The sequence below is a fragment of the Sprattus sprattus genome (genome assembly GCF_963457725.1).
Source record: "Sprattus sprattus genome assembly, chromosome: 9".
NCBI lineage: Eukaryota > Metazoa > Chordata > Actinopteri > Clupeiformes > Clupeidae > Sprattus > Sprattus sprattus.
This window is the reverse complement of record NC_137928.1, coordinates 29,140,199-29,166,982: the sequence shown is the minus strand read 5'-3', so window position 1 is coordinate 29,166,982 and position 26,784 is coordinate 29,140,199. Positions and strand designations below refer to the sequence as shown.

At 41.2% G+C, this 26,784-nt stretch overlaps 1 protein-coding gene across 1 annotated transcript in view; it reads right to left on the bottom strand.

Moving 5' to 3' along the window:
- Window positions 1-233: 233 nt before the first annotated feature.
- The window catches only part of exoc3l2b (exocyst complex component 3-like 2b), a gene marked incomplete at both ends in the record, with an annotated part of 30,561 nt that continues 4,010 nt past the window's right edge, over window positions 234-26,784 (bottom strand). Inside the window, 10 exons of the mRNA XM_080845257.1 lie at window positions 234-513; window positions 981-1,102; window positions 4,336-4,491; window positions 4,646-4,768; window positions 4,983-5,118; window positions 6,118-6,231; window positions 8,749-8,849; window positions 9,250-9,360; window positions 9,743-9,857; window positions 13,989-14,664. Coding sequence (XP_080701383.1) covers window positions 234-513; window positions 981-1,102; window positions 4,336-4,491; window positions 4,646-4,768; window positions 4,983-5,118; window positions 6,118-6,231; window positions 8,749-8,849; window positions 9,250-9,360; window positions 9,743-9,857; window positions 13,989-14,664 — 1,934 coding nt within the window. The remainder of the gene's footprint in view (window positions 514-980; window positions 1,103-4,335; window positions 4,492-4,645; window positions 4,769-4,982; window positions 5,119-6,117; window positions 6,232-8,748; window positions 8,850-9,249; window positions 9,361-9,742; window positions 9,858-13,988; window positions 14,665-26,784) is intronic.

The window sequence follows — 26,784 nt, the reverse complement described above, 5'->3', positions numbered from 1 at the left end:
CCCTCTCAGTTACAGAATAAAACAATTTCCTTGCTCACAACTAACAATTGGTGGCCCAGCATTGCCTCTTTTATTACCATACAGCAATGTGAGCGTGGAGAGCCTACAAAAATTAGGGCAGGAAGGCCTAATGCACACAAACTACAAATCACAGGTCACAATCACTCCATTTCCCACCATAAGTAGGTTCCAATTCTAACCTCCCCAGTGGGTACTCTTGACATCTCTGAGAATTACAGCATGTCATCGTGTGGCTCGCGAGGAGGTGACCTCTTGCGCTGCGGCCTAATGCTTGAGAAGCATGAAGATGTTGCCAGGGCGACACGACTGAAGGCCATGTTGAGGCAGCGCACCTCTGATGTCACGGGCACCTCCGAGAAGAGGGCATGGTCCCGGGTGAGCTGAGCTAAGCTCTCACACATCTCCATGTCCTTGACGATGTTCAGGATCTCCTGCCTCTCCAGCTGACGAGTCATCCCACGAATGTTCAGCAGGGCAGACACGTGCTTCTTCCTAGAATGGGGGGAGATCAGGGGTCATGTGTTTCTACTAGAGATGAAACAGTATGACAATTTAATAGGACTAATATAGTGACCAAAATCATCACGGTATTGTTAAAATGTGCTTAAAATGTTCAAAATGTAATGATACACAAACAGCAAATAATTTATATTGAAAACCACACAATAAGCAGCATTATGCAGTTTTTGTTTGCATAAACATTAAAATAATAACAACAACAATAGCATGAAAACCACATCAAATGAGCAGACATTAAAGATGGCACCATGTGGCCATGAGAGGTAACAGCACTTTGTGATGAAGCCTTTTATATGCACACCTGATGACACCTGATGTCACCTTCTATATGCACGTCTGATGACATTTTGTATCAGAAACCTTATTTATGCACACCTGTTCAATAGTTTCAAAAGTTATTTTCTTATGGCCCAAATGTTTTTGCACTGTACAGTCCTTACCGCATATCAGGGAATTCTCGCACCAGAATGCCTACTTCCATCTGGATGGAGGGTGTATCTTCTAACAGGATGATCTCTGAGAGGTGTGGGATGGCACTATCGAGCCATGAGGAGGGGGATTCCTGAGCAGAGCAAACAGAAAGATGCACATTTTCAGGCAAACCTGCTCCACCCATAAAAAGCACTCTACTTCTACATCTACAGCTGATTTGTCCATAAAGTGTAACACACCTGAGGTCTAAACAACAGTAAATGACAGTAAACAATTGATACTCCAAATGAAAAATTACTGCTGCCTAATTGATCTGTGAAAATGGCATGCTTTATAATTATAAGAAAAATTAATGTACAAAATATCATATCAATATGGCAATTCATTTTCATGTACAGTGCCCTCCGCAATTATTCGCACCCTTAGTGAATGTGACCAAAACAGGCTATGAAAAAATATTTGTTTGCTGTTTATCCTCTTGGGGCCTGATTTACTAACAGGATTGCGCCCATTTTCTGGCGTAAAATAGCGGTCGTAACGAAAAACGGTATTTACTAAGCTGGCGCAGCGCATATTAACGCTTTGAGGGTGTGTACCTGCAAACAGGTGGGATGGTTCGGAAACGTGGGTGGTAACGTAGGCGTGTAGCGCTATTTAATGGGAGGAGTGCGCCTAATGATGAACTGCGTGGTATTTACTAAACTGCCCGGCGAGCGCACATCTCTGATTTGCAGGCTAATTCTCCGCCTCATAAAAGCACGTCTTAACCAAGCGCATTTCCACTGAGTCTGAAAACGTTGATATGGCAGCAGCAAGGCAAAGACATAGACAGAGACAGCGAACAGAAATATTTGTTTCAACTCGTATAATTCATATATTCATATATATGAAATTAAACTTTCCGAACGTAATTGGAGAAATTGATCGCACCCACATGCAAACAGTCCCACCTTCAATCCGCGAACACGTTTACCGAAACAGAAAGCACACATATTCAATGAATGTCCAGGTCATATGTGATGCCAACATGACCATTACTTACGTGGAAGTGGTCTGTCCATGACAGTTTTATCTTTCGGAATAGTGCCATTTATCCATGATTGAGCAACGGTGATTTTGGAGAGGCCTGTCTACTTGGTAAATGTATTTGTTTCAGTGGGGATATATTGTAGTGAACCCATGTCCCTTGTAGAATGTATTAATCTCGCCATGTACACATATATATTGTTATAATAGACAGTTTATGCATTAATGCCACCAATAGCATTTTATTTATAATCGTGTTCTTTTAAACATCTCGCTGTAGATGATGGCGGGCAAAACAACAATATAACCCATTGAATCAGGTTCAGTGATTGAGCGAACGTGAACCAATATATCTATCTCGCTATCTATTCGCTATCTATTCGCTGAACCTTATTTTTTTCTTCCTCGAATCTCCATGGTGGCAGTAACTTGCTGGCAAGTTCTCCAGTCTTTTAACGGTGCGCTAAATAATGATTGCCCAGCGCGTATCTGGCTTGATAAATATCACGGAAAATGCGGGGAATCACCGTGCGTTAATGTGCGCCTGGCAAAGATGCGTTCGCAAATCAATCTTAGTAAATCAGGCTCTTTAAAGGGCGGAGTAAGCACAGTTTGCCCAGCGCAGATCTGGCTTGATAAATACCAAGTAAAATGCGCAAAAACACCGTGCGTTAATTTGCGAACGCAGATTAAGAAGCGCTCGCATATTAGTAAATCAGGCCCTTGGTCTTTCACTCAAAATATTCACAAAAATCTTACCTTTTCATTAAATAAATACTATTCTCATAAACAGGTGTGCCACAATTATTGGCACCCCTTAATTTAATGTTTTGAGCAGCCTCCCTTTGCCAAGATAACAGCTCCAAGTCTTCTCCTATAATGCGTGATGAGGTTGGCGAACACATGGCACAGACCTGAGACCATTCCTACATACAGTATCTCTGCAGATCCTTCAGATTCTGAGGTCAACACATTTGCAGATTCGGCTTCAGCTCTTCCTACAGATTTTCTATGGGGTTTAGGTCTGGGGGACGTGATGGCCATGGCAAAACCTTTATTCTGCTGTCGGTGAACCATTTTTGTGTTGATTTTGAGGTGTGCTTCGGATCATTGTCAAAATGCGCAAAAACACCGTGCGTTAATTTGCGAACGCAGATTAAGAAGCGCTCGCATATTAGTAAATCAGGCCCTTGGTCTTTCACTCAAAATATTCACAAAAATCTTACCTTTTCATTAAATAAATACTATTCTCATAAACAGGTGTGCCACAATTATTGGCACCCCTTAATTTAATGTTTTGAGCAGCCTCCCTTTGCCAAGATAACAGCTCCAAGTCTTCTCCTATAATGCGTGATGAGGTTGGCGAACACATGGCACAGACCTGAGACCATTCCTACATACAGTATCTCTGCAGATCCTTCAGATTCTGAGGTCAACACATTTGCAGATTCGGCTTCAGCTCTTCCTACAGATTTTCTATGGGGTTTAGGTCTGGGGGACGTGATGGCCATGGCAAAACCTTTATTCTGCTGTCGGTGAACCATTTTTGTGTTGATTTTGAGGTGTGCTTCGGATCATTGTCCTGCTGGGAGGTCCAACAACGGCCCATTTTAAGCTTCCTAGAGGGGGGCTGTTAGGATTTTATTTAATATCTGCTGGTATTTGATGGAGTACATGATACCATGTATCCTAACAAAATGTCCAAGGCCTTTGGAAGAAAAACCGGCCCACAACATCAAAGATCGGCCACCATACTTCAAAGTGGGTATGGGGTGCTCTTCTGTATGGCTATCTTTCTGTCTATGCCAAACCCACCTTTGATGTTTGTTGCCAAGAAGCCTTATTTTGGTCTCATCTGACCATATAACCCTAATATAAAAGTCTGACTTACATTTGGCAAACTGTAGGCACTTTAGTTTGTTGTTGATTGACAGCAGAGGCTTTTTTCTGATAACCCTCAAAAACAACTTGTGGTGATGTAGGTGCAGTCTGATGGTAGTTCTGGAGACTTTCCGACCCTAGAACTTAACTAACCTCTGCAATTATACAGCTGTGATCCTTGGAGATTCTTTTACCAGTCGAACCATCCTCCTCACGGTGCGTGGGGTCAATTTACAGATAGGTCCTCTTCCAGGCTGATTCCTTACATCTCCTGTCGCTTTTAACTTCTTAACTATTGCCCTGATTGTGGAAGTGGGTATTTCCAACTGTTTAGATATTTTCTTATTTCCCTAAATCCGGATTTCAGCAGCTCAACAACTTTTTGTCGCACTTTGACTTTTGCCCTGCCTTGGAAATGCATCCTGTGTGATTGCCCAGTGACAAAAGTTTACTAACCAGGTCTTTGAAGAGCATTTTAAGGTGTTTTCCTTCATCACGAAGTCGACCTGCCATCCTCTTCCTCATCTTCTGTGATGTGCAGATGATCCTCCCACGCATAAGAGCACGAAGGTACTCTACCATCACTCGCCTGTGCACTTCACCCACAAGGAGCTGTGGACAGTCCATGAAACAGACATTAATGGAATAGTGTAAAAAAAATAACTAAATAAATGTGTCTTGATGAAATGAAAAGGTAGTGAAATGTATGATTGCAGTGTGTGTAATGAACATGTGAAATATGATGTGTAATGGTGAATGTCAGTGCCTGGTAAGGTGGGCTGGCCATCCTCCTGAAGCATCTGAAGTGCTCTTTGACAATCGTCTCTATTGGCTCAAACATACTCGGATTATTCAGCCACTTTCTTTTCACCAGTTTGTCGAAGAAAGGCTTCGCATGGGACCGAGAGAAAAAAAACAACATTTGAATTTATTGATTAATTGAGCAATCTTTTTTGAAGGGGGTTAGGGGTGATGTAGGGCTTAGGCCTATCTCACCACTTTGTAATGTAATTTATTATTGAGGTGCTAAATATGGTCTTTATCCAGAGGGTCAGATTTTTTCATCAGTCCTTAAACTGGCATACTGTAAATGTGAAACTCACCCTAATATGTTCAAAAAGTCTGTCACTTAAAACCTTCACTCCAAGGTTTACCACTCTGTCCATGGAGGCGTTGGCTCTGTGGGCAGAATCTGCGCTAGCAGCAGATTCACATCGCTGACACTGCTGCACAAAGCCCCTGTGTACCCACGCACAAATACACAAACACACACAGACACGCACGCACGCACGCACGCGCACACACACACACACACACACACACACCAACACACACACACACAAATAAATAAATAAATAAACAGACACAGAACAGACAAGCAAAACAAGACAGTGTGCATCATCATTTACTTTGTTGACTAAGAATCTAGATAATGGTTGCCATGGTTAACACAATTCAAAAAAGAGAGAAAAGGCACGCAATGAATGTACTGGCACACTGCTTCCCTGTTTCACATTGAACATACACTTTAGTTTAACCCCGCTGGCTAGACATGCCTTTGACACATGATGACAGTTCACAGACTGGAGACAACTTGTTGAAACTGTGACATAGAGGAATATCAACAGTGGACACTTATAAGGCTACACCTCCATGATTGTCATCTAAGACTCACCAACAACTTATTTTAGCCTTTGAAGAGTTTGTATCCTTGTTCACACCCCACATTCAGGAAACATTTTGGTTAGTTTAGAAATTTCAAATGCCATTAAAGAAACACTATGCAACAATATGTCGCTTTTTTGGGGGGCTTGTTTTGGTATCATCCTTAAATGATTTATATAAGATGTGGTCATGTGAAGGACAGATGAACACATGTGCCGTTCCTATAAACCATACATGATCTATAATATGTAGTTCTGTGTTCTGGGCCGGAGCACCTATGTGGAAATGTAAGAAAAGCTTTCACTGAAGGACATTGCCAACTATGTTGCCAAAACACAACAGTTGGCATACAAGCAAACCTTTGTCACTGCTACCTATGCTGTCTGTGGGTTTTGCAAGGTTTTTGAATGCTTTTTAGGCAGTTAGCCTGCTAGTTTGAGACCACAAGTCCTTACTGCTACTTAAATGCTGTAATTCTTCCCATCCACATTTAGTCCACACTTCAACCTGGTTGTCTCCAAATGGACACATTTATATACCTCTGACCATGCAGGGATTACTGCTCCAACATACCTAAAAGAAGGACAACAGTTGACCAGTGCAATGGTTGTAGAAATGTATCCATTTTCATCTTCTCCAAATTCCCACACAAGAGATTCAAGGAACATTTCCACTTTCCTCTGGAAGCTGCAGAAATATGGGAGATTATTAATCAAGCGTCAAGAGAAATAGTTGAATTAAACATACCAGATCCAGTGAAATGTCGGCCACAACTTTTAGGTTTTCAAGGAAGACAAAATGATGTGCCACTAATCAAAGTGTAAACAACATTAGTTTTTCATGTTCCCGGTCCGAAGCATCAGCTGGCTTGCGAGGGTTGTAATGTATTAAGCCAACACGTTCTCATTCCCAACTCGTCAGAATTTGCAGCTTGGTCAGTCGGAAAAGCGTCAAAAACCGACGCAATATCTGCCTTCTAGCGTATGGAAGTTTATTAGACTCTTTATTCAAATGGCAATTCAATGCGCAAAGTGACAATGCAATCCGCAATTCAAATGGCAAACCAGTTGTCAAATGGCAATTCAATGTGCAAATGACAATGCAATCCGCAATCCAGTTTGTGTTATTTCTAATACAAATTTGAATGAACGCTTATTGCATTGCATTTCATATTGACACGGTTTTTTCGACTCTTTATTCAAATGAAAATGCATTTGTCAAATGGCAATTCAATGCGCAAAGTGACAATGCAATCCGCAATTCAAATGGAAAAGCAGTTGTCAAATGGCAATTCAATGTGCAAATGACAATGCAATCCGCAATCCAGTTTGTATTATTTTGAATAACAATTTGAATGAGCGCTTATTGCATTGCATTTCATATTGACACGGTCTTTTCGATTTTAATAAAACATTACAGCTCACAGATTAAATGCTTTCCTGATCACATCTTTTTCCTTGTTTGAATGTTGAGTATGCTTAATCTAATCAAATATTGTGTCATTTATTATAAGATAGCTGAGTTTGATGAAGACTGATGACTGGTTGATGACTTTGGATATCTGGAAAAACTACAAATCCCTGAGACAGGGATCGACACCAATAAGGTTACAGCAGGTTACAAACTTTCCTAACATAGCCAAACATCAGCCAAGCGCAACCCAAGACATAGCAAGATGGCAAATAATAATTACTGACTAGTCCAACAGGAAGAAGGCCAGCTTTGCATCTGACTTGATCGGTTACTTATTCAGTCTCTTGCTCGGTTACTCTCTCTCTTTTGTCTTCCTACCCTCCAACCACAGTCAATCATGACTGCATAAACTATAACCATAGGCTTAAACCGAATGCCAATTTGCCACTTTTTGAGGCATATTTGTATAAGCAACTAGCACACGGATCAACTTCAAATTAATTTTCTGTGGAGAATAAACACACCTAGGCTATGCAATATGCAGTTCTGTGCAGTAAGCGGTCATCTTACGATATGGTACAGTAAATGGATTACATATTGGTCCTTTAGGGGATCAGATAACACAGTAATTAAACTTCCGCCCTTGCCCTTTACGCACTGCAACTCCTCCAGATTTCGTGAATCTTTTAATTATGCTATGCACTATAGAGGGTGAAATATCCAAATCCTTTCCTATATTTCATTGAGGAACATGTATTTAAACATTTAAATCATTCTCATGCATTTGTTAGCAAACTGGTAATCCTTTGCCTTTCTTCTAAAGGACTAGCCTTGTCTTTCCTGGGTGCTGCTTTTGTACTAAATCATTACATCCACCTGTTGACATCAGCTGTCATCATTATTTATTATTTCACCTCATGACAAGCCGCCAATTGCCCCCATCCAAACTTTTTTGGAATGTGTTGTAGGCCTGAATGTCAGGTGTGAGTGTAAGACTTCTAGTCCCTACTAACATACAAAGCAAACCTACATCCTTGCAAAATATTATCATGTTGCTCCTCAACATTGTCCTGAGCCACAAGATTTCCTCCGCTGACAATACCAATGGCATTTCACTCATTAGAATCAGTACATTGATTTACAGGTTACAATGCATCTAGGACCATTCATTAAAAATGAAAATTGTTTTATTTAAAACTTTTATTTATGAACACCAATAAGTGTTAGGTTAGATTTGAGCTCTTTGCTTACATTCTCTTTCTGTTAATTACATTTATGCACAGTTTGAGAAATGATCTTACATCAAATGTAGGATGATTTCATCTAAAAACGGGATATCTCTCCATCCTTAATCCATAGCTGTACTTATACAAGTCACTAACGCTGGCCTGTAGAGTGACAGCCAGGTTTCCACCCTTCTGCTTGACGTCCATCATTCAGGCTTAAATTCCTTCTCTCCCACTGCCTTCCTCCGAGGAGAAGCTACTGGCTCCGCTATCCCTCAGCAGTTAGGCCATTTCTGACCAGACTCTTTTCATTTTCTGGACCCGTGATGGTGAAATGAGCGACCCAATTTCTGAGTTGGGGTGTCTCTATTTATCTTTAGAAACCTAAGACGACTTATTACTAGATCAACTTCTCCTTGCCACCCCCCCAACAGAAGAATCCTACCCTTTTTCAATGCACCAATTTTCTACTTTCTAACTTTGACCTCAGCCAACAAAACAGTTGTCTGTACAATTCAGTATTGTCATCAAAAGTACAATATAGGGTATTTAGCAGCGGTCTCACCTATACAGGAAGTCTGCCAAACCATTTAGACTGCACTGGGACACGCGAGCCCCAAGGTCTGTGCTTATTGCAGCCGATCTGTCCAGGTCTTCCTGCAGCATCTAAAAGAAAGACGTGCAAATAAAGAAACAGCACTGACTCAGTCACAGACCCATTACTCAACCCATAGATATCTACATTAATTTGTTCTTTGGTTATCTATCTACAAAAAAGTTTTTACTGATTAGTGGTTAAGGTGACCTAATAGCGACAAATGCAAGGCTACAAAGATTACCTGTTCAGGGTAAATTCTATTTACATTGCACAACACTTGGGTAATACTGACAATTATCAATAATGATAACATGACACTGACATTGGATATTGACTGTCACTTACTGGGATTACACCCAAACCCACACCACAAGTTGTTGGCAGGGTTATGACACTCTTACGATGGAAGCTCAAGTGAAGGGCATATCTTGTACAGGATAAACTCAATGCAGCCTGTGGGTAGCTTACCTGTGTGACAGTATCAGCCAGGGAGATCTGGCAGTCCTCAGAGTTTAAACATTCCTTCCAACACTTCTCTTCGTCATCCAGTAAATGAGAAAGCTCATTGGTCACTTTTCCCTGAAACAGAGTCACACAGTTTTAGAATGCATACTGTTTGCCTGCTTTCCTCATCAAGGATGTAAGTACCATATGAAAAGGACCTTTTGTTTTTACTTGCACAACATGTCTGGATTATTTTGTCTGCATTGGCTCTTCCTAACGCATGTAGGGGTTGCATAATGAAGCAAAGGAAAGAGTGTGTTGTTTGAAGGGCTCCTATTGTGTGATGGCTACTGTGGACAGGAAAACCAGGAGTTGACCCTGAAATGCCTTGCTATAATGAGATGGTGGGTTTGTCCACTTAAAGTGAAAAGGAAGTGCCTCAGGTTCACCCTTTCCGCATACCAAGACAAGAAATGCACCAGCAGGTTGCTGAAGCAATGAGATCACATGGCCTTACCCTGACTGAGTTCAGGCAGTCCAGTTCAAGTTTGTCAGTCGCCTCAGAAGGCAACAGAGCTCCTAGCTTCGAGGTGTTGATGGGAGTCATTGTGCTGACTATTCCTAAGACGTCCCTGCAAACAAGGTTGAGAAAAAGAAAACTGCTCATAACAAGGTATCAAAGGAAGTAGGAAGTATTCAGACCCCTTCACCTTTTTCACATTTTGTAATGTTTTAGCCTTTTGCCAACCAACTGGCTAAAATAGGATTTTAGAATTTTTGTTAAAAAGGAAACATCACATTGTCAGACGTATTCAAACCCTTTGCTATGACCCTTAAACTTTGGGTCAGGTGCCTCCAATTTTTCTCGGTCATCTTTCAGATGTTTTCACACCTGAATTGGAGTCCACCTGTGGTTAATTCAGTTGATTGGCCATGATCAATTGTCTATATAAGGTCTCATAGCTAACAATGTATATGAGTGCAAAAACCAAGCCATGAGATCGAAGGAACTACCCGTGGAGCTCATACACAGGATTGTTTTGAGCCACAGATCTGTGGAAGGCTACAAAAAAAATCAACTGCATTGAAAGTTCCCACAAGCACAGTGGCCTTCATAATGCTTAAACTGAAGAAATTTGGAACAACCACGACTCTTTCTAGAGCTGGCGCCCGGCCAAACTGAGCAATCAGGGGAGAATGGCTTTAGTAAAAGAGGTGACCAAGAACCCAATGGTCACTCTTGCTCCAGAGAACCTCCAGAAGGACAAACATTAAGACAGCACTCCACCGATTTGGGCTTTCTGTCAGAGTTGCCAGACTGAGGCCTTTCCTCAGTGGACGACAAAGCGTCATGTCTTGACAAAACCAGGCATAGCTTATCCGCTTATCCTATTTTAGCCGCTATCCAATACCATCCAAATGGTGACAGCATAATGCTTTGGGGGTGTTTTTTCATTGGCAGGGACTGGGCAACTTGTCAGGGCTGAGGGAAAGCTGAATGGAGCAAGGAACAGATATATCTTTATTGAAAACCTGGTCCAGAGTGTGCAGGACCTCAGACTGGGCCGAAGGTTCACCTTGCAACAGGAAAATGACCCTAAGCACACAGCCAAGACAACACAGGAATGGTTTAGGGACAACTCTGTGAATGTTCTTGAGTGGCCAGCCAGACTCCTGACCTGAACTCAATCAAACACATAGATATCATATATAAAGGCTAGATGTCTTACGGCGGAGTCTAGAACGTCCACAGAGGTCGGCCATCTTGCTTCAGGGAAGCTTTCTGGCAGGATCAGTGGTACCTGAGGTAAGGTCAGTGATCAGCACAAACACTTATACTCTTGACAGATTTACAAATGGTTTGGTTTCTTACAAACGTTATTAAATAACATAAATAAACTACATCCCTTGTGTTTATAACAAACCAAACCATTTAAAAATCGGTTGAAAATTGAGCAAGTTATTGTTATTTTAAAAAGTACTAGTGCAGTGCCCGTAGGAATTATGCATTCTGTAGTGTTAGCAGACGTAGGTGTAGCTGTTGGGTAGTGTAATAGCAAGACATATTTGCACTCCACATAGGTACAGGTTACACTGAAGTATTATTGTGATGCATGTTTCCTTTTCACTAAGAAATGTTTTAATGTTAGCCTTTTTGGAGATATACCAACAAATAAAGGTTGAGATTATGTAGTGGATGCAGTTGAATATAGATGTCAACGTTGCTGTCTAAACTATAAACTAAATGTCATAAAGAAATAAATTATTTAAAATGAAGTTATGGTTGAAATAGGATCACTTCTTTATTGTAAGTGTAGGGTAAGAATGGTCATGCAGTTGGACTCAAATGTAGGTTAATTTTATTGAATGTATGTAGCCTACTGTACTTTATGACTTTGATGATGCTAGCTTTGACAGCCCACTCTCAGACAGATCGTAAGCTAATAAATGTCCTTACAATGGGAACACAGTTTAAATACTCTGACTGGAGATGGCGTTACTATCCCCCACCCGAATTCAGTGCAGGACTGGGAGGATAACATGACAACGTGGCCCAACATAATTTACAGCGAGATTTGCGCTGACTGGAGATGGCGTTACTATCCCCCACCCGAATTCAGTGCAGGTCTGTGAGGATAACATGACAACGTGGCCCAACATAGCTTTCAGCGAGATTTGCGCGTATTTCGTGGACTCCATAGCAACAGATGGGAAAGCAATGGACAATCTGAAAGCCTCCGAGGCTTAATGATAAGCTACCATTTGTAGCGGTGTATACTCAAACGATAACCCATAATGCCTAACGCAAACGATAAAATAGAAATATCTCGCGAACTATGAATTCAGAGAGAGAGTTGCAGAGAGTAAAATTCATGCGTTTTGCCCTATGCCATGAATAAGTGCTGTAATCACAGTTACATTTCAACCATGCTTATGAAATGAGTTTGCCAAGTTGTAAGTCGAATAAGTGCAGAAATGTACTGTAAAAATACGCTATACTAATAAACAATATGAATATTTTGATGGATTACTATTCCCTGTCTGTTAGATGACTGTACAACTCTAGACATTACTTTGAAACTTAATATAAAGAAGCTTAAAAATAATAGATAAAATCAATCACTGTCTTAAGATTACCTGAGCAAAAGTCTGTATCTGTTCACCATGAAGAATTTGAATGCGGACCTCCTTATCGTATCCAACGCTATTCTGAACTTTGAGTGAAGGCAGGATAGTTTAATACCGCTACGCGTATATTGTTTGATTGTGACATAATTTCGGTGCGCACTCGGTCAGTGGGACTTGCTGGAAATATTGCTATCGATTTGAGCACGCAGCCATCACACACTTTGGCCCAATAAAGGCTAAACATGTCAAAATTAAACCCTACCAACTCTATAGATTGATAAACACATAAATTGTGTGACGCCTGTTTATTCTGAGGGCGGCAGGGCATTTCACCTCTTTCTCTGAATTACTACACTACTCATAATGCCTCACTACCCATAGTGCCTACGGGAAACAATAAAATACAAATATCTCGCGAACTATGAATTCAAAAATCTTCGAAATCAAGGATGCACAGGTTCATGACATGCGTAAGCTACATGCGAAATCTCATAACTAACGTAACTACCATCAGGGAGATACGCCCTAGACGGACACACTGACACACAGAGATTTCTGGATTTATAGATAGATATACCACTACCAATACAATGTTATGGGTGAGCGAGCTGCCCTGCTGCAAGATGGCCGCCATGTGCGGACATTCGACTCCGTCGACCAGAAATGCAGGCGAGACATCTAGCATTTATATATGATATCTATGATCAAACATCTCTGGATGGATTTTCAATAAGTCCCCAACCAACCTGCAGAGCTGAAGAGGATCTACAGCAGGGATGCCAGGGTGAAATTGGACAGGGAGCCAGATTTTTTTCAAGTGAGATCTCAGGGGGCCGGATTATACTTTCGGACTGAAAAGGCCAAATACTGACTTTACTACCCAAAATAAATACTGTTCCTTCCATCTTTCCTGAAAGATGCGACCTTCAGTGTCAACCTTCCTCTTTTTTGAAAACGACATCTCGATCAGCACTACCGGGGCTGCTTCAGCTGAGGCGGGAAGCAGCAACAGACCAACTGAACGATTCCAGCGAAAATGTAATGTTTTAAAAAAAAATGAATTCTCCCCTTATCAACCGCGGGCCGAATGTGATGTACAGTTGACAGATTACACTGAAAAAAAATTAAAAAAAAATTTTGATAAAAATGTAGTAAAAAAAAAAAATTCTCCCCTAATCATCCGTGGGCCGGATGTGATGTACAATCGGGCCGAGTGCGGCCCAAGGGCCGTAACCCTGGCACCACTGATCTACAGAGAAGAATGGCAGAAAATCCCCAAATCAATTCGTGCAAAGATTGTTGCATCATACACAAGAAGATTCAAGGCTGCAATCATTGCCAATGGTGCTTAAACTAAGAACTGAGTAAAACACTGTCAATGTGATCTTTTAAAAAATGTCTAAAATCCAGTTTTAGCTTTGTCATTATGAAGTATTGAGTGCAGATTGAGTATTGAGTGCAGATTGATGAGGGACAAAATTAATTTAAGCCTTAACATAAGGCTGTAAACTAAAACAAACTGTAAAATAAAGTGAAGGAATACTTTCTGAATGCACTGTATTTTTTTGAGAGGGAAACATTTCATACAGGAAAAGAAATGTCCGCGACTGGGACTGTGAAGGCTGCCTGCCCACCTGCTGTAGATATTGTAGATCCAGTCCAGCAGGGAGTAGATGTCTTTAATGTGTAGCTGGCTATCTGCAATGCTTTGTAAGCGATGGGACACTGCCTGGTGGTAGCTCTGCACATAGACCTGGAATGCATCATACTCCTTGGGGTAAATTGGCACCACATTGAGTGATGCAGCCTTAAGGTCCTCTAACATGTGGGTCTTAATCTTGTCCAGGTAGGTACACAGCTCCCCCCACTGCACCACCGCTGCCTGGGGCAGGCACCCATCAGCTGCCTCGGCCACAGCCTCCCTCCACTGGAGCTTCAGCTGCCGCGGCCGTGCCCCCCCGGCAGCAGCCGCCTCCCCACTGGCCCAGGTGCTGTCTGCCTGCTCCTCTTGCTGAAGCACCTGCACCACCAGCCCCAGGTTGGGCCCAGCCGTGGGGGAATGCAGGGCCTGCCGGACAACTTCCCACATCTCCTTTTTCAGGGCCTCATACAGGAGCTCCACATCCTTAGCCTTGCGCCTCCCGCTGTCCTTGGTCCCAGGAGAGGTCACGTCTTCTGGCACGCTGCCCACTGCTGACTGGGAAACAACAGTGGCTGCAGCCAGGTCTGCACATTCCTGCTCCAGCTCCAGGATGTGTGTGTCAGCTAGAAACAGGTCTCTCTTAGTCACCAGCTGCAGAATCTCCAGTACTAATAGAAACAAACACAAAATATGGGATTATATTTTCATGACCTTTCACTTATATTATCTATTGCCTTGACTTTTGCAATGCTCCTCGGGTGACCTGGCCAGCACACACAGTGAAAGCACCTGATTGTTGCCCAGAACACACAGATGCATCTTTCAGTCAGCTGAAAGTACACAAATTGAAGTCACCTGTGCTAGAAGTGCATTTCTGAGAAGCCACCTCCCATCTCCATGAATATTACTCAGGTATATGTTCCCTCTCACCCACTCCGTGCCTGCAGTGAACAACCCCTGGCTTTGCCATCTCGCTGCACAGTCCAGACTCTTCCAGGTATCTATGGTACCTCTGTGGAAGAGTGAACTGAACAGCTCTATTAGATCAGGGGAAGGCCTCTTTAACTGTGACTCTGCTTCAGGTTTCTGCTCCCTCTATGGCACTTGTGTCAGGCTGTATTGAACCTGAGGATCGTCATAATTCTTTTCAGGGGTTTCTCCTTCACATATTGTTGCGTGAGTTGTATGGTACCTGACCTGTATGTCACTTTGGATAAAAGTGTCTGACGAACTAATACAATTTTTTTAAATCAATATGCATTGTGCAGTTGTTACATAGAGGGGTCACTGTAGTTTTTTGAATTGAGGACAGGAAGAGAGAAAATAAATGAAGTGCATGTCTATAACAACACGCTGTGAGGTAGATTATTCTGATCACAGTTACACCATTTATATCCTAACTCTCATGTAAAGAACAATGCATTTTCAACTACATAACCAAATCCTCCTGCACAACCTTAGAAAGCCATTCCTTTGACCACAATAGTCCTAGTACGCATCATTCCAGTGAGACACTCCATCACACGTTGTTTCTCATAATTTCTCACTAATCCACCCCACACGCTTTTTTATGGCATAATTAGCTCTAAATCTTAAATCAGTACGACTTTAAAAAGCTATGAACCAACATAACCCCAACATAACACTGACCCAGCACATGTTTAACCAGGGGTCTAACAGAGTAGAGTGAGTGATATAGGAAGAAGAGAGCCTAGTGTGTCTGCCCATCTGGTTGTGTTGTTCAGAATGAGTATCTTAGTAACAATAGCCTGATTATGTTTAACTGCCTGTTTGCTGTTGTTCTACTCAATTTCACTCATTGTCAATATATAATGGTGTCGTCTGGCAACAGTCTTCGGTTTTCTCTGATGCATATGAGTGTGGCTAGGCATTATGTAACTGTCTCCTCCCCTCTAGTCTCGTAACTGAACATAACGACCTTGGGGTGGGTGGGGAGGCTAGTGGTAGGCCACTGATTGTCTGTCTGACTAGCATTCACAAGTTCAGAAGTCAGATATGAAAACAATGTACATTGTCCCTGAGGGCTGAAAGGCGGTGTTGGGGTCCTAAAATTGTTGATGTTTCCATTTTCTTTCCTGCAGTAGAACTCTTATTAAGGTAGGTTACTATGGTGGCAAGCTTATCTGACCCTGTCATAAATGTACACGCACTCACCTACACACTTTTAGCACTTCCACAGTGAGCAGGCAACCCCAGCGGAAGGACATCTAAATATAAAACACAATACATGATGGTGGACCAATGGTGCTAGGAAGGAAAATAAATGTTTTCCTTGTTGTTGTGACAGGGATGGGTAAGGAAAAGAGAATTCTTTATGCTCGAGCCCCTCCCTTTTGACAAAGAATTGCCACATTACACTGGGATTATGGCTAGACCAAATTCACTGCAATCAATTTGTAATAAGTCACAATGAGTTTCAAAATTCTCTCTAAAGGAGCAATAAGGAGTTCTGTCACAAAACTAGCAAGTTATCTACCAAAAAGGCATCCAAAAACCTTGCAAACACCACCAATAGCCTAGTTGACACTGATAGAAGCTTGCCAGTGTTACTTTAAGAGTTAGACACTTGACTTTTCGACTGTAAAATAAGAAAAGTTGTGGTTCCTGCATCACTCCCATTGCCCAGAGGAGGTAGACGGCAAACCTTGACTTTGACGTCATGACAGATAATGTAGGAACAGAAATTAAATCTAAACCCTGACTCTGAGAAAGGACCAGTGTCTGCACCAGCATGTCATTAATAAGGGATCAAATAAAGATGACCCCGTTGACTTTTCTTTGGCAGATTCCGATAAGTGATTGTTTTAAAGCATGACTTGCTATTACCAATCCTGGCTGATTCCAATTTCCTTTTGTTAATACAGGGAACTGTGTGTACAAAGAATTCTCTAACTGTTTCTTAAAGATCAAGAGTCGTAAGGGGGTTATTGTCATATCTCTCCTGATTCCATCACATGTCCTCTCTCCTCGTCTGTCTCATGTCCTTCACGCTCTTTTACTTTCTCATGCCTGCTATACTCTGCTCTCTCTCACATGCTCTTTCTATCCCCTGCTCTCTCTCTCCCCCATGCTCTCTCTCTCCACTGTCAACACAATGGGCCCAGCTGAGCAGTAACATATAAAGTAGTGAGGCAGGCATGATAGACGTACTCATCAATAATCACTACAAGATTTAGTCCCCTAATCCTTGCTTTGAATCCTTACTTTATTGTTGACAGGTGATTATGAACCTATTCAAAGACTTCTGCAACTGAAAGTACTGTGTGTCTATTCATGGACATATTTCGGTAGACACAGACGTACTGTATATTGTAGCTTTAACTGAATATGTGGACTCGCCTACACTTATCCCTTCGGTCTGCTCCTTAAGAATAGTGTTGCTCCCCACCGAATCAGAGTCATCTGAAGTACTAGACACTAGATACTGATGCATGTCCATTTTTTGGTACATTTGGAAGCATCTCGCTCCAGTGCCTGCATTAGTTTAAAATGTTAGCGTGCAATAATCAACTTGGCCAGTGAACACGCACGCAGCATGCTCTCATGCGCACCCTAAAAATACAGGCAGATAGAAAGGGCAAATACAGCCGCGGAAAAAATTAAGAGACCACTTCAAAATGATCAGTTTCTCTGGTTTTACTATTTATTGGTATGTGTTAAAGTAAAATGTACATTTTAGTTTTATTCTATAACCTACTGGCAACATTCCTACCAAATTTCAAATAAAAATATTGTCATTTAGATCATTTATTTGCAGAAAAATGACAATTGGTCAAAATAGCAAAAAAGATGCAGTGTCTTCAGATCTCGAATAATGCAAAGAAAACAAGCTCATATTCATTTTTAAACTACACAATACTAATGCTTACACTTAGGAAGAGTTCAGAAATCAATATTTGGTGGAATAACCTTGATTTAAAATCACAACTTTCATATGTCTTGGCATGCTCTCCACCACCGTTGGGTGACTTCTCTGATGAGTCCAATTTCACAGTAGGTGCAAGACTCTGTGGCTTGTAGGCCTCTCCAGGTCTCCGTCTAACCATCAGACGACCATGTGTTGGGCAAAGCTGAAAATTGGACTCATCAGAGAAGACGAACTAGGAGACCCTCCAGTCCGCTTTGGTTCAATCCTTATGGTCTTTTACAAACCTCAGCCAGGCAAAGTACAACGTTGTCCCGGAAGAAAAACTTGCTTCCTTTTGCTCTGACAATGTTCCCCAACTCTGAGAAGTGTTTTTTCCAGCAGGGCAATGCTCCATGCCACACAGCCAGGCCAGTAAAGGTGTGGATGGAGTATCACCAGATCAGGACCCTGTCATGGCCAGCCCAATTTCGAGACCTGAATCCCATAAAAAAAACTCTGAAATGTGATCAAGAGGAAGATGGATGGTCACAGGCCATGAAAAGAAGCCGAGCTGCTTGAATTCTTGCGCCAGGAGTAGCATAAAGTCACCCAACGGCAATGTGAAAGACTGGTGGAGAGCATGCCAAGACACATGAAAGTTGTGATTTTAAATCAAGGTTATTCCACCAAATATTGATTTCTGAACTCTTCCTAAGTTAAAGCATTAGTATTGTGTAGTTTAAAAATGAATATGAGCTTGTTTTCTTTGCATTATTCGAGATCTGAAGACACTGCATCTTTTTTGCTATTTTGACCAATTGTCATTTTTCTGCAAATAAATGATCTAAATGACAATATTTTTATTTGAAATTTGGTAGGAATGTTGCCAGTAGGTTATAGAATAAAACTAAAATGTACATTTTACTTTAACACATACCAATAAATAGTAAAACCAGAGAAACTGATAATTTTGAAGTGGTCTCTTAATTTTTTCCGCGGCTGTATATAGCGGCAAAACAATAAGGAAGAAACCTTACGCAGAACCTCGGCACATAAGGGGTGGGGACTGGGGGGGTCGCTTGTGGTAGAAGGGGAGAGAGAATTTTACAAAATGTATGAAAAATTATATATCAGCAATTTTTATACGTTAAAGGTATAGTCTTTGTTTCAGGTTGGCACCTTGTTCTGTCTCCGCCAGTGAATTTACTGACATCTACTGGTCAAAACGTATAAACCATTACAAAATGGACACTAAAGTCATAATTAAACCTTTGTAGCTAGCCATTTTAATTTTAGTACTGGAGTACCAATGACAATCTTATGTCTCAGCCACCAATTACATCTACGGAAACGTCCTTGTAAACATCACATGATAAGTTATACTGTGATATCGTTGTTTAGGGGGGTTGTGGCACAATACTAGAAGACAAAAAGCAGGTTTGACAGGTCACTTTGCTCGCAATGTTGGACGAATGTGGACTGGGGAACTTTTTGAACCTAATACTCCAGAATATTACTTGTTTTATTAAAACATTTATATCAGTAGTTTAACAGTGTGATTACGACCGTATGCACGTTAACACTTAAGCATAAAGTAGCTGCTGTCTATATGTTATCTTTCAGAATATCTTTATGATTTGTAATAGATGAATCAAAGTATTTGTTAGTTTGTAAGCCATCAGTTTGCTGGCTAAGGGATGCTAGCTAGCAGTCAGCAGGATGGCTAAGGGATGCTAGCTAGCAGTCAGCAAGATGGCTAAGGGATGCTTGCTAGCCAACCAACATTTCAGGCGCTCAAACTCGCGTTTACTCAAAGTCGTGGTTTTGTCTATACAGTGCCGTTGGAAATTATTTTGTTTGATTGTTATTTAGTTAGCTGTCCCATTAAGATACTTATAAACAAGCAGCAGTACTTTAAAGTCAATTATTTGACATCCTGGAAGACTTAGATATTAGAGTACAGTATTTGTACAAGCTGAAGCTGTTTGATAGTCTTTTAGGAAGGCCTGTGGAGAGACCAATGCACTAGTCAACCCTGCTGGAGTTAAAGGCATATATGTTTTACCATAAGGCATCTAAGTCTGGCTATGTTTTGGAGATGATAAAAAGCTGATTTAGATATTGCTTTCACATGGTTGTGAAAAGAAAGCTTGGCATGTGAAAAGCAAGCTGTTAAGCATTGGCAGACAAGATTTGGCAAATGGGCGCAACCTACATACTCTGCTCTGCTGCTCATCCCCCAAATGCATGTTCCTTACAAATGTGATACTAGGGCTGTAACGATACACCTACCTCACGATTCGATTCGTATTACGATTCTTGACCCACGGTTCGATACACCCCACAATATTATTATTATTATTATTATTTATTTTTTTTACCTCGCGATTTTTAAAATATATTTTCTAATTCACATTAGAATAAGTATGAGCTATAAAAAAATGAAGAAACAATTTATAACCAAATATTGAGGTTTTTATTACTCAAAGCAATGCTGTTGAAAAACATTCAACAAACTTCGGAACCTGTTATCTATCTGCAGAGCAAATGTCAGGCTCATACAAAAACATTAAAGTGAATTAATTGATGCTAATACCTAGCGCGGTCGCTATAGGATTTCCCATATACGTTAGCATTAAGCTAACGTATTTTCTACCACAGTAAAACATGCAATACTATGTGATTGTTTTTAGAAAACGAATGTTACGTGATGAGATTACTAAAATGTAGTCTGCATGTCTGCTCAGTTTAGCAATGCTACCCAAGCAAAGGTTTGAAAAGAACTTCAAGCTTCAGACTTTTTGTTAGGGAAACAGCTTTCTATCTGCCAAGCAAATGGCAGGCTCATGACAACACGCGCAACCTTTGGGAGCATGAACTGCACTGAGTAAATTTTGCGCAACAATTAACCCCAACGCTGAAGCAAGCAGCCGCCTTTACTAGCGAACCAAACTTTTTGTATCAAGTGACCGCTGAGGGCATGTCGCGGTTCTGCCTCCTCGCATCGCGATGCAGGTTCGTGGCCCAGAGTGTCGCGATTTCTCGGTTCGATCCAATATCGTTACAGCCCTATGTGATACCATTTAAAAGGGAAATAAACAGGCTTTCCATCGGTATAAGATGTATTGCCAAGAAGCATTGTTACAACAAAGAAATGATCTACCAAACACAAATTTCCTTACTCTTTGCGCTATGTTTATTTACAATTTTAAGCATGTCTGTTTTCCATCTTTTAGCAGCAAACTCATTATAATTATAAAAAGCCAGAAGTTCAGGTGCCAACTGTGAAGGGGGGTTAGTTAACTTCTCGACTGTTGGGAAAAGCACACAGGTAATATTTCTATTTCTAGAGAAGCAAGACTGTCTTGCTTTGCTTAGTTCCGCATTTTATGTGCAGAGCATCTTTATACACATTCTTCACTTCTTCTTGCTGGCCATGTTGTGAATGGACTACAGACAGGATATGTTGCACTGTGAAGGACTGCCTTGAAAGATCTCAGGTACAGCACTGCCACCCTTACTATGCTTACTGTAAATAAATACCCATGCATCCCGCCAGCTGACATAACTAAACATAACTCATCGCAACACATTGGGCCTCATTCTCGACAGCAGTTGAGAAGACTTTAAGAAGGACTTTCTTCTGAACTCCACTTCGGTGGATTTAGGAAAATATTTGCCATTCTCGATAGTTTTGTCATCAGGGGCCGGTATTTCAAAATGATCCAACAGGATTAATCCTCCTGGATTGGATTAAATCCTGATCAGATCCTAAAAACGGGTATTTCAAAGCAAATCTGATCCTGAATATTCAGATTCAGATTTGGGAATCCAATCCTGCCTTTGATCTGGATTAAACACTGCTGTTGAGTATTTCAAAATTTAAGTGGGAAATCTGGATCAGTTTGATCCTTAAAATCAGGATCACCCTGATCCCACCTCAGAGGTGGATTTGAGGGAGATTACATGTAAAGGTTTGAACAGTTTAGGTGTAACTGCTCCAAAAGTTATTTGTTTGATACAGTAATTCACTGATGTTTATCAATGTTTATTTTCGTTGCACTTTCCTTTCTTTTTCAGAAAACACAGCGAAAGTTTGAATATGAATGCCTTATTTAAGTAACAGTTTTTTGTTAAGTTATACTTACCGATAAAAGAATCCACTGAAATCAGTCAAATTTATTTATTAACATGCATTCAGCACACACACTTAATTTTCATAGTCAAAACTCAAAAGGTTATGCCAATTGGAGCAGGTCTGTGTTAATGTCTTCTCTTCCCACAGACATCTGAAAAGAAAAACTAATATTAAGGTTTTAGGGCTGTCCCTTTTGTTGACAACTGTTTCATAAAAAGATATGTACAACACATTTAAAATCTACACGCAATGCCTTGCGAGTGGATGCATTCAAATCTGGTCTGTGGACCGCAACATACAGACGCTAGCCTATTTGTTAGCTCCTTAACACAGGAGTCAATGGAGCAGCGTTAGCTCGCATTAGCGCGAACTCTGCTTAATTAGAGATCGCCGAGCTCTTCTTTCAACTTTGTGATGATTTACGTAATTGGTTAACTCAATATAATGATTGCCCTTCATCTAGTCTAAGGACGCATCAACACTGACCAAGATTATACTTTAATTTAGAGACAATAGTTGTGTTAGCTCTCCTGTTTCTGCTCAAATCTTCGCTCCATTTCCTGTTTCCTGTCTGTGATCCAGGGGGTGGGACGGATTTGGACATCCCAATCTGCTGGTATCAGGATCACTCTGATCCAATCTGGCAAAGTTTTGAAATACCGGGATAGATCAGGTTGATCCGTGGATGAGAACAGGGGGATTTGGTTATCCGGATCATTCTGATCTGGATTACAAGTTTTGAAATACCGGCCCCTGGGATTTCTTCTGAACTTCAGAAGACTTTCAGAACGCGAAATAGCAGTCGTAACTCTGCGGAATCTTCTCAAATATGATTCCTCAAAATGATTCCTCAAATATACCACAATATGGCCGACGGGGCCATCATGTTTTGTAATCGGCAAAAATAACGCTTGCTACATTTCATGAGGGAGATGTGAAAATGTTCACTGAGACTCCTGGTTCAAATATGGAACAGCTGTAATATAATTTCACAAGTTGAACAGAAGCTAACCATAGCTAGTTGTACCAATCAGAGATTACAATTGTTCTCACAACACAACCACTGATGGTTATATTTAACGCAGAGTAGTAAAACCCGCCTGGTGACATTTTTCCTACATTTTCAAAGTGGCTGGCCAAACTAAAAATGTAGAAATAAATGGAAATAAGATTAAAGATCATAAAAACATATAATGTACACTTTTTAAAAGGCTCCATTGTGCAGTGCTCATATCTTTTTACCTAATAGCTAAGGAATGTGCTGCTATTCGAGAAAAGCTGCTGAATGTCAAGTATGTATTGTTCCTTTGTGTTAAGTGTTTTGCACAGCCATCTAATAAATGTGACAATGCCTACATGCATGCAGAATCCCTGAGAGAACAAACTGCTGCACACAAACCCCTCTACATTCTCCATTTACACCTCAGATTGAAACCATGACATGTCATCATCACAATTTCAATCATGAAGGAGCTCTAACAACTGTGGGGAAGGCCTGAGTTTGTTTCTCAGTGACAAAAAACCTACCTGGCATCTATCAGTACCATTTTTTTTGTAAACAAACATACAGAAATAAACCGAAAAAAGTCAGTCAAGCATAGGGTGGATATATAAAGTACAACAAACTTACACATGCACATAGACTGTATGAAGTATATAAGTCTGACATGAACCTGCATTTGCAAACCTGCATCATCGTATTTCATAAATAGAATAGCTGCTGAATGCTTGTTCCTGCCTGTTTTATCTGCAGAAAGATCACAAAGCGAATTCCTCTAAGAACTGGAAAAGCTGTTGTGATCAGGCTAGTACAGTTGGAAGACTTAAGGTCTCGATCATTTAAAGAGCTCAAGAGAGGAGGCAAGCATTTTACACAGGCCAGGCAGCTTTACTTACAAAAGAAAATATGTTGACTTTGGAACTTCCTCCCAGCTTCCCACCTTCTGCCTTACTGAGTGAGAGAGGCTTCACACAGGTACAGCACCCACCCTTAGTCAGCTGGGTAGACCCAGAGTCTGAGTGAGAGAGGCTCCACATGTTTAAGGCTCTTTGTGTTTAAGACGGGGCATCCAAGCAACTTGTACTGGTGGTGTTAAGAAAACTCTGCCAGGTTTGTACTTGCTTCTGTTAGGTTTACATACCAGACCCCCATAGGGGGCAATGAATGCATGCAATGAATGTCACTGAGGAGAGAGAGCGAGTGAAGGAGAGAGATTTGGAGAAGGATAGATAGACAGAAATAAAGATAGAGAGAGGAGATGAAAAGAACAACGAGTAGAGTATGGAAAGTAACTCTTATCAATACTCTTAGGCATGCAGTTCTATTGAGAGGGACAGAGAGAAAGGGAAACTTAATGTTGGGGTAGGTGAAGCACAGGTACAAACCACCTGAATGATCTGTTTTATGATGGCACAATGAATCGTAATAACTTAAGGGAAAGAGAGAGATAAAGAAATGAGAGAGATGGGTATGTTACAATTTTAAAGAGAAAAATACAGAAATAACAGAGTGGTAGATAGATATATACAGTAGATATGTATATAGATATATACCCCGCAAACAGGGGACGTCCCCAGGACGTTAACAGGACATTCACAACGTCCCCAATCGTCCCCAATTGGTCCCCGCCACAACGTTCGCTAGAGGACGTTACCAGAACGTTTTTGACGTTCGTAGCAAGTCTATGTTTGGTCCTTCTGTGACGTTCGCATGAGTCTTAAATCGGACTTTTAGGGAACGTTCTAATTTGGTCTCTCAGCACACGTCCCCAGGACGTCCTTTAAAAACGTCCCAGTTACCTTTACCTGTGGTCCTCTGCGTGACGTTCGCATGAGCCTTAAATCGGACTTTAAGGGAACGTTCTGATTTGGTCTCTCAGCACACGTCCCCAGGACGTCCTTCAAAAACTTCCCCGTAACCTTTACCTGTGGTCCTCTGTGGGACGTTCGCATTCAGTCCTTCAAAAACGTCCCCTTGACGTCCTCTGATGGTCCTCTCTGAACGTTCCCCAAACGTAAATGTGTATGGTTCCAATCTAATCCAATCCACTTTATTTATATAGCACAGTTTAAACAAACACATGGGTTTCCAAAGTGCTGGTTCCCTTGAGAGCCGGGGGACGTACTGCAGGACGTTCCAAGAACGTCCCGAGGACATTGCAGTGACGTCTGGGAAATGTTTCCTTAACGTCCTGGGGACGTAGTTCAAGGACATTAAAAAGATGCACCGAGAACGTAGCAGAGACGTTAGGGTAAAGACCGTTTCTGTTTCGGTAAATGTGTTCGTGGCTTGAAGGTGGGACTGTTTGGATGTGGGTGCAATCAATGGCTCCAATTATGTTAGGAAAGTTTGCAATTTCAAAAAAAGTCCTGTTTGATGTCTCTAATTTCAGCTATGGCAGTGGGGAAATGTATTGACCAGTGCGCCGTAGCAATGCGTCGAGTACCTGGGTGAATATTTGGCTGAGTGAAGGCTGAGATATACCAACTGCTGATGCTATAACTGTTTGAAATGATCCGGATGCCAATATTTGCAATGTTGTCCGGAGTTTAACAACTGATGGAATGGAATGTGATCGCTGGTTGGAGGGTTCGATGTCGTCTCTGATCTGGTTCAGTAATTGAAGTATTGCGTGGCTGGTTAACCTGTACCGTCTAATATTTCTGTGCGCTGTCTCTGTCTATGTCTTCGCCTTGCTCTTATAACTGCTATTTTAGTAAATACCACGCAATACATCATTAGACGCACTTAACTTCTCTCCTCCCATATATTTGCGCCACACGCCCACGTTCCTTATACCCTCCCATCTCGTTGTGGCACACACCCACAAAGCGTTAATATGCGCTGTTTAATATGCGTTTTCCAATTGTCACCGCAATGTCCTCGTGACGTTCTTGGAACGTTGTGCAAAACGTCCTAGAGTTGTCAAGGGAACCATACACATTTACGTTTTTGGAACGTTCAGAGAGCCCATTAGAGGATGTCGAGGGGACGTCATTTTGCTTACAGGGTAGATACAGTGCCACTTGAAACTACTGATTAAGGTAAGACCAAGAGTTATGGTCCTATCATCCATTCTTCACTATTGCGTAAGGTAAGACCTACAATTATGTTCCTATCGTCCATTCTTCACTTTTGCGTAAGGTAAGACCAAGAGTTATGTTCCTATCATCCATCCTTCACTACTGTTTAAGGTAAGACCAAGAGTTATGTTCATAACATGTCATCCATTCTTCACTATTGCGTAAGGTAGGCCAAGAGTTACTGTATGTTTCTATCATCCATTCTACACTACTGCTCAAGGTTAGACAAAGAGTTATATTCATATCATCCATCCTTCACTACTGCGTAAGGTAAGACCAAGAGTTATGTTCCTTTTATCCATTCTTCACTACTGCGTGAGGTAAGACCAAGAGTTATATTCCTATCATCCATTCTTCACTACTGCGTAAGGTAAGACCAAGAGTTATGTTCCTTTTATCCATTCTTCACTATTGCGTAAGGTAAGACCAAGAGTTATATTCATATTGTACCATTTATTTGATGTTTTGCTGTATGAGCTGACACCAACCCCTCCATAGTTGCATAGTCTTTGAATTGATACAAGACACCTTCAGCACGAGCCTTGACACTTTCTTTTTTGACAGGCTCAACACATACACAAATTTCACAATCCACAGTAGGATCTCCTGGTTCTTCAACGGCACCATAGAGTTTTACTCTATTTCAAGAAGTAATGCCAAGCCATTTAGATCTAACCGAAGAGAGATGGAGGGGCATCA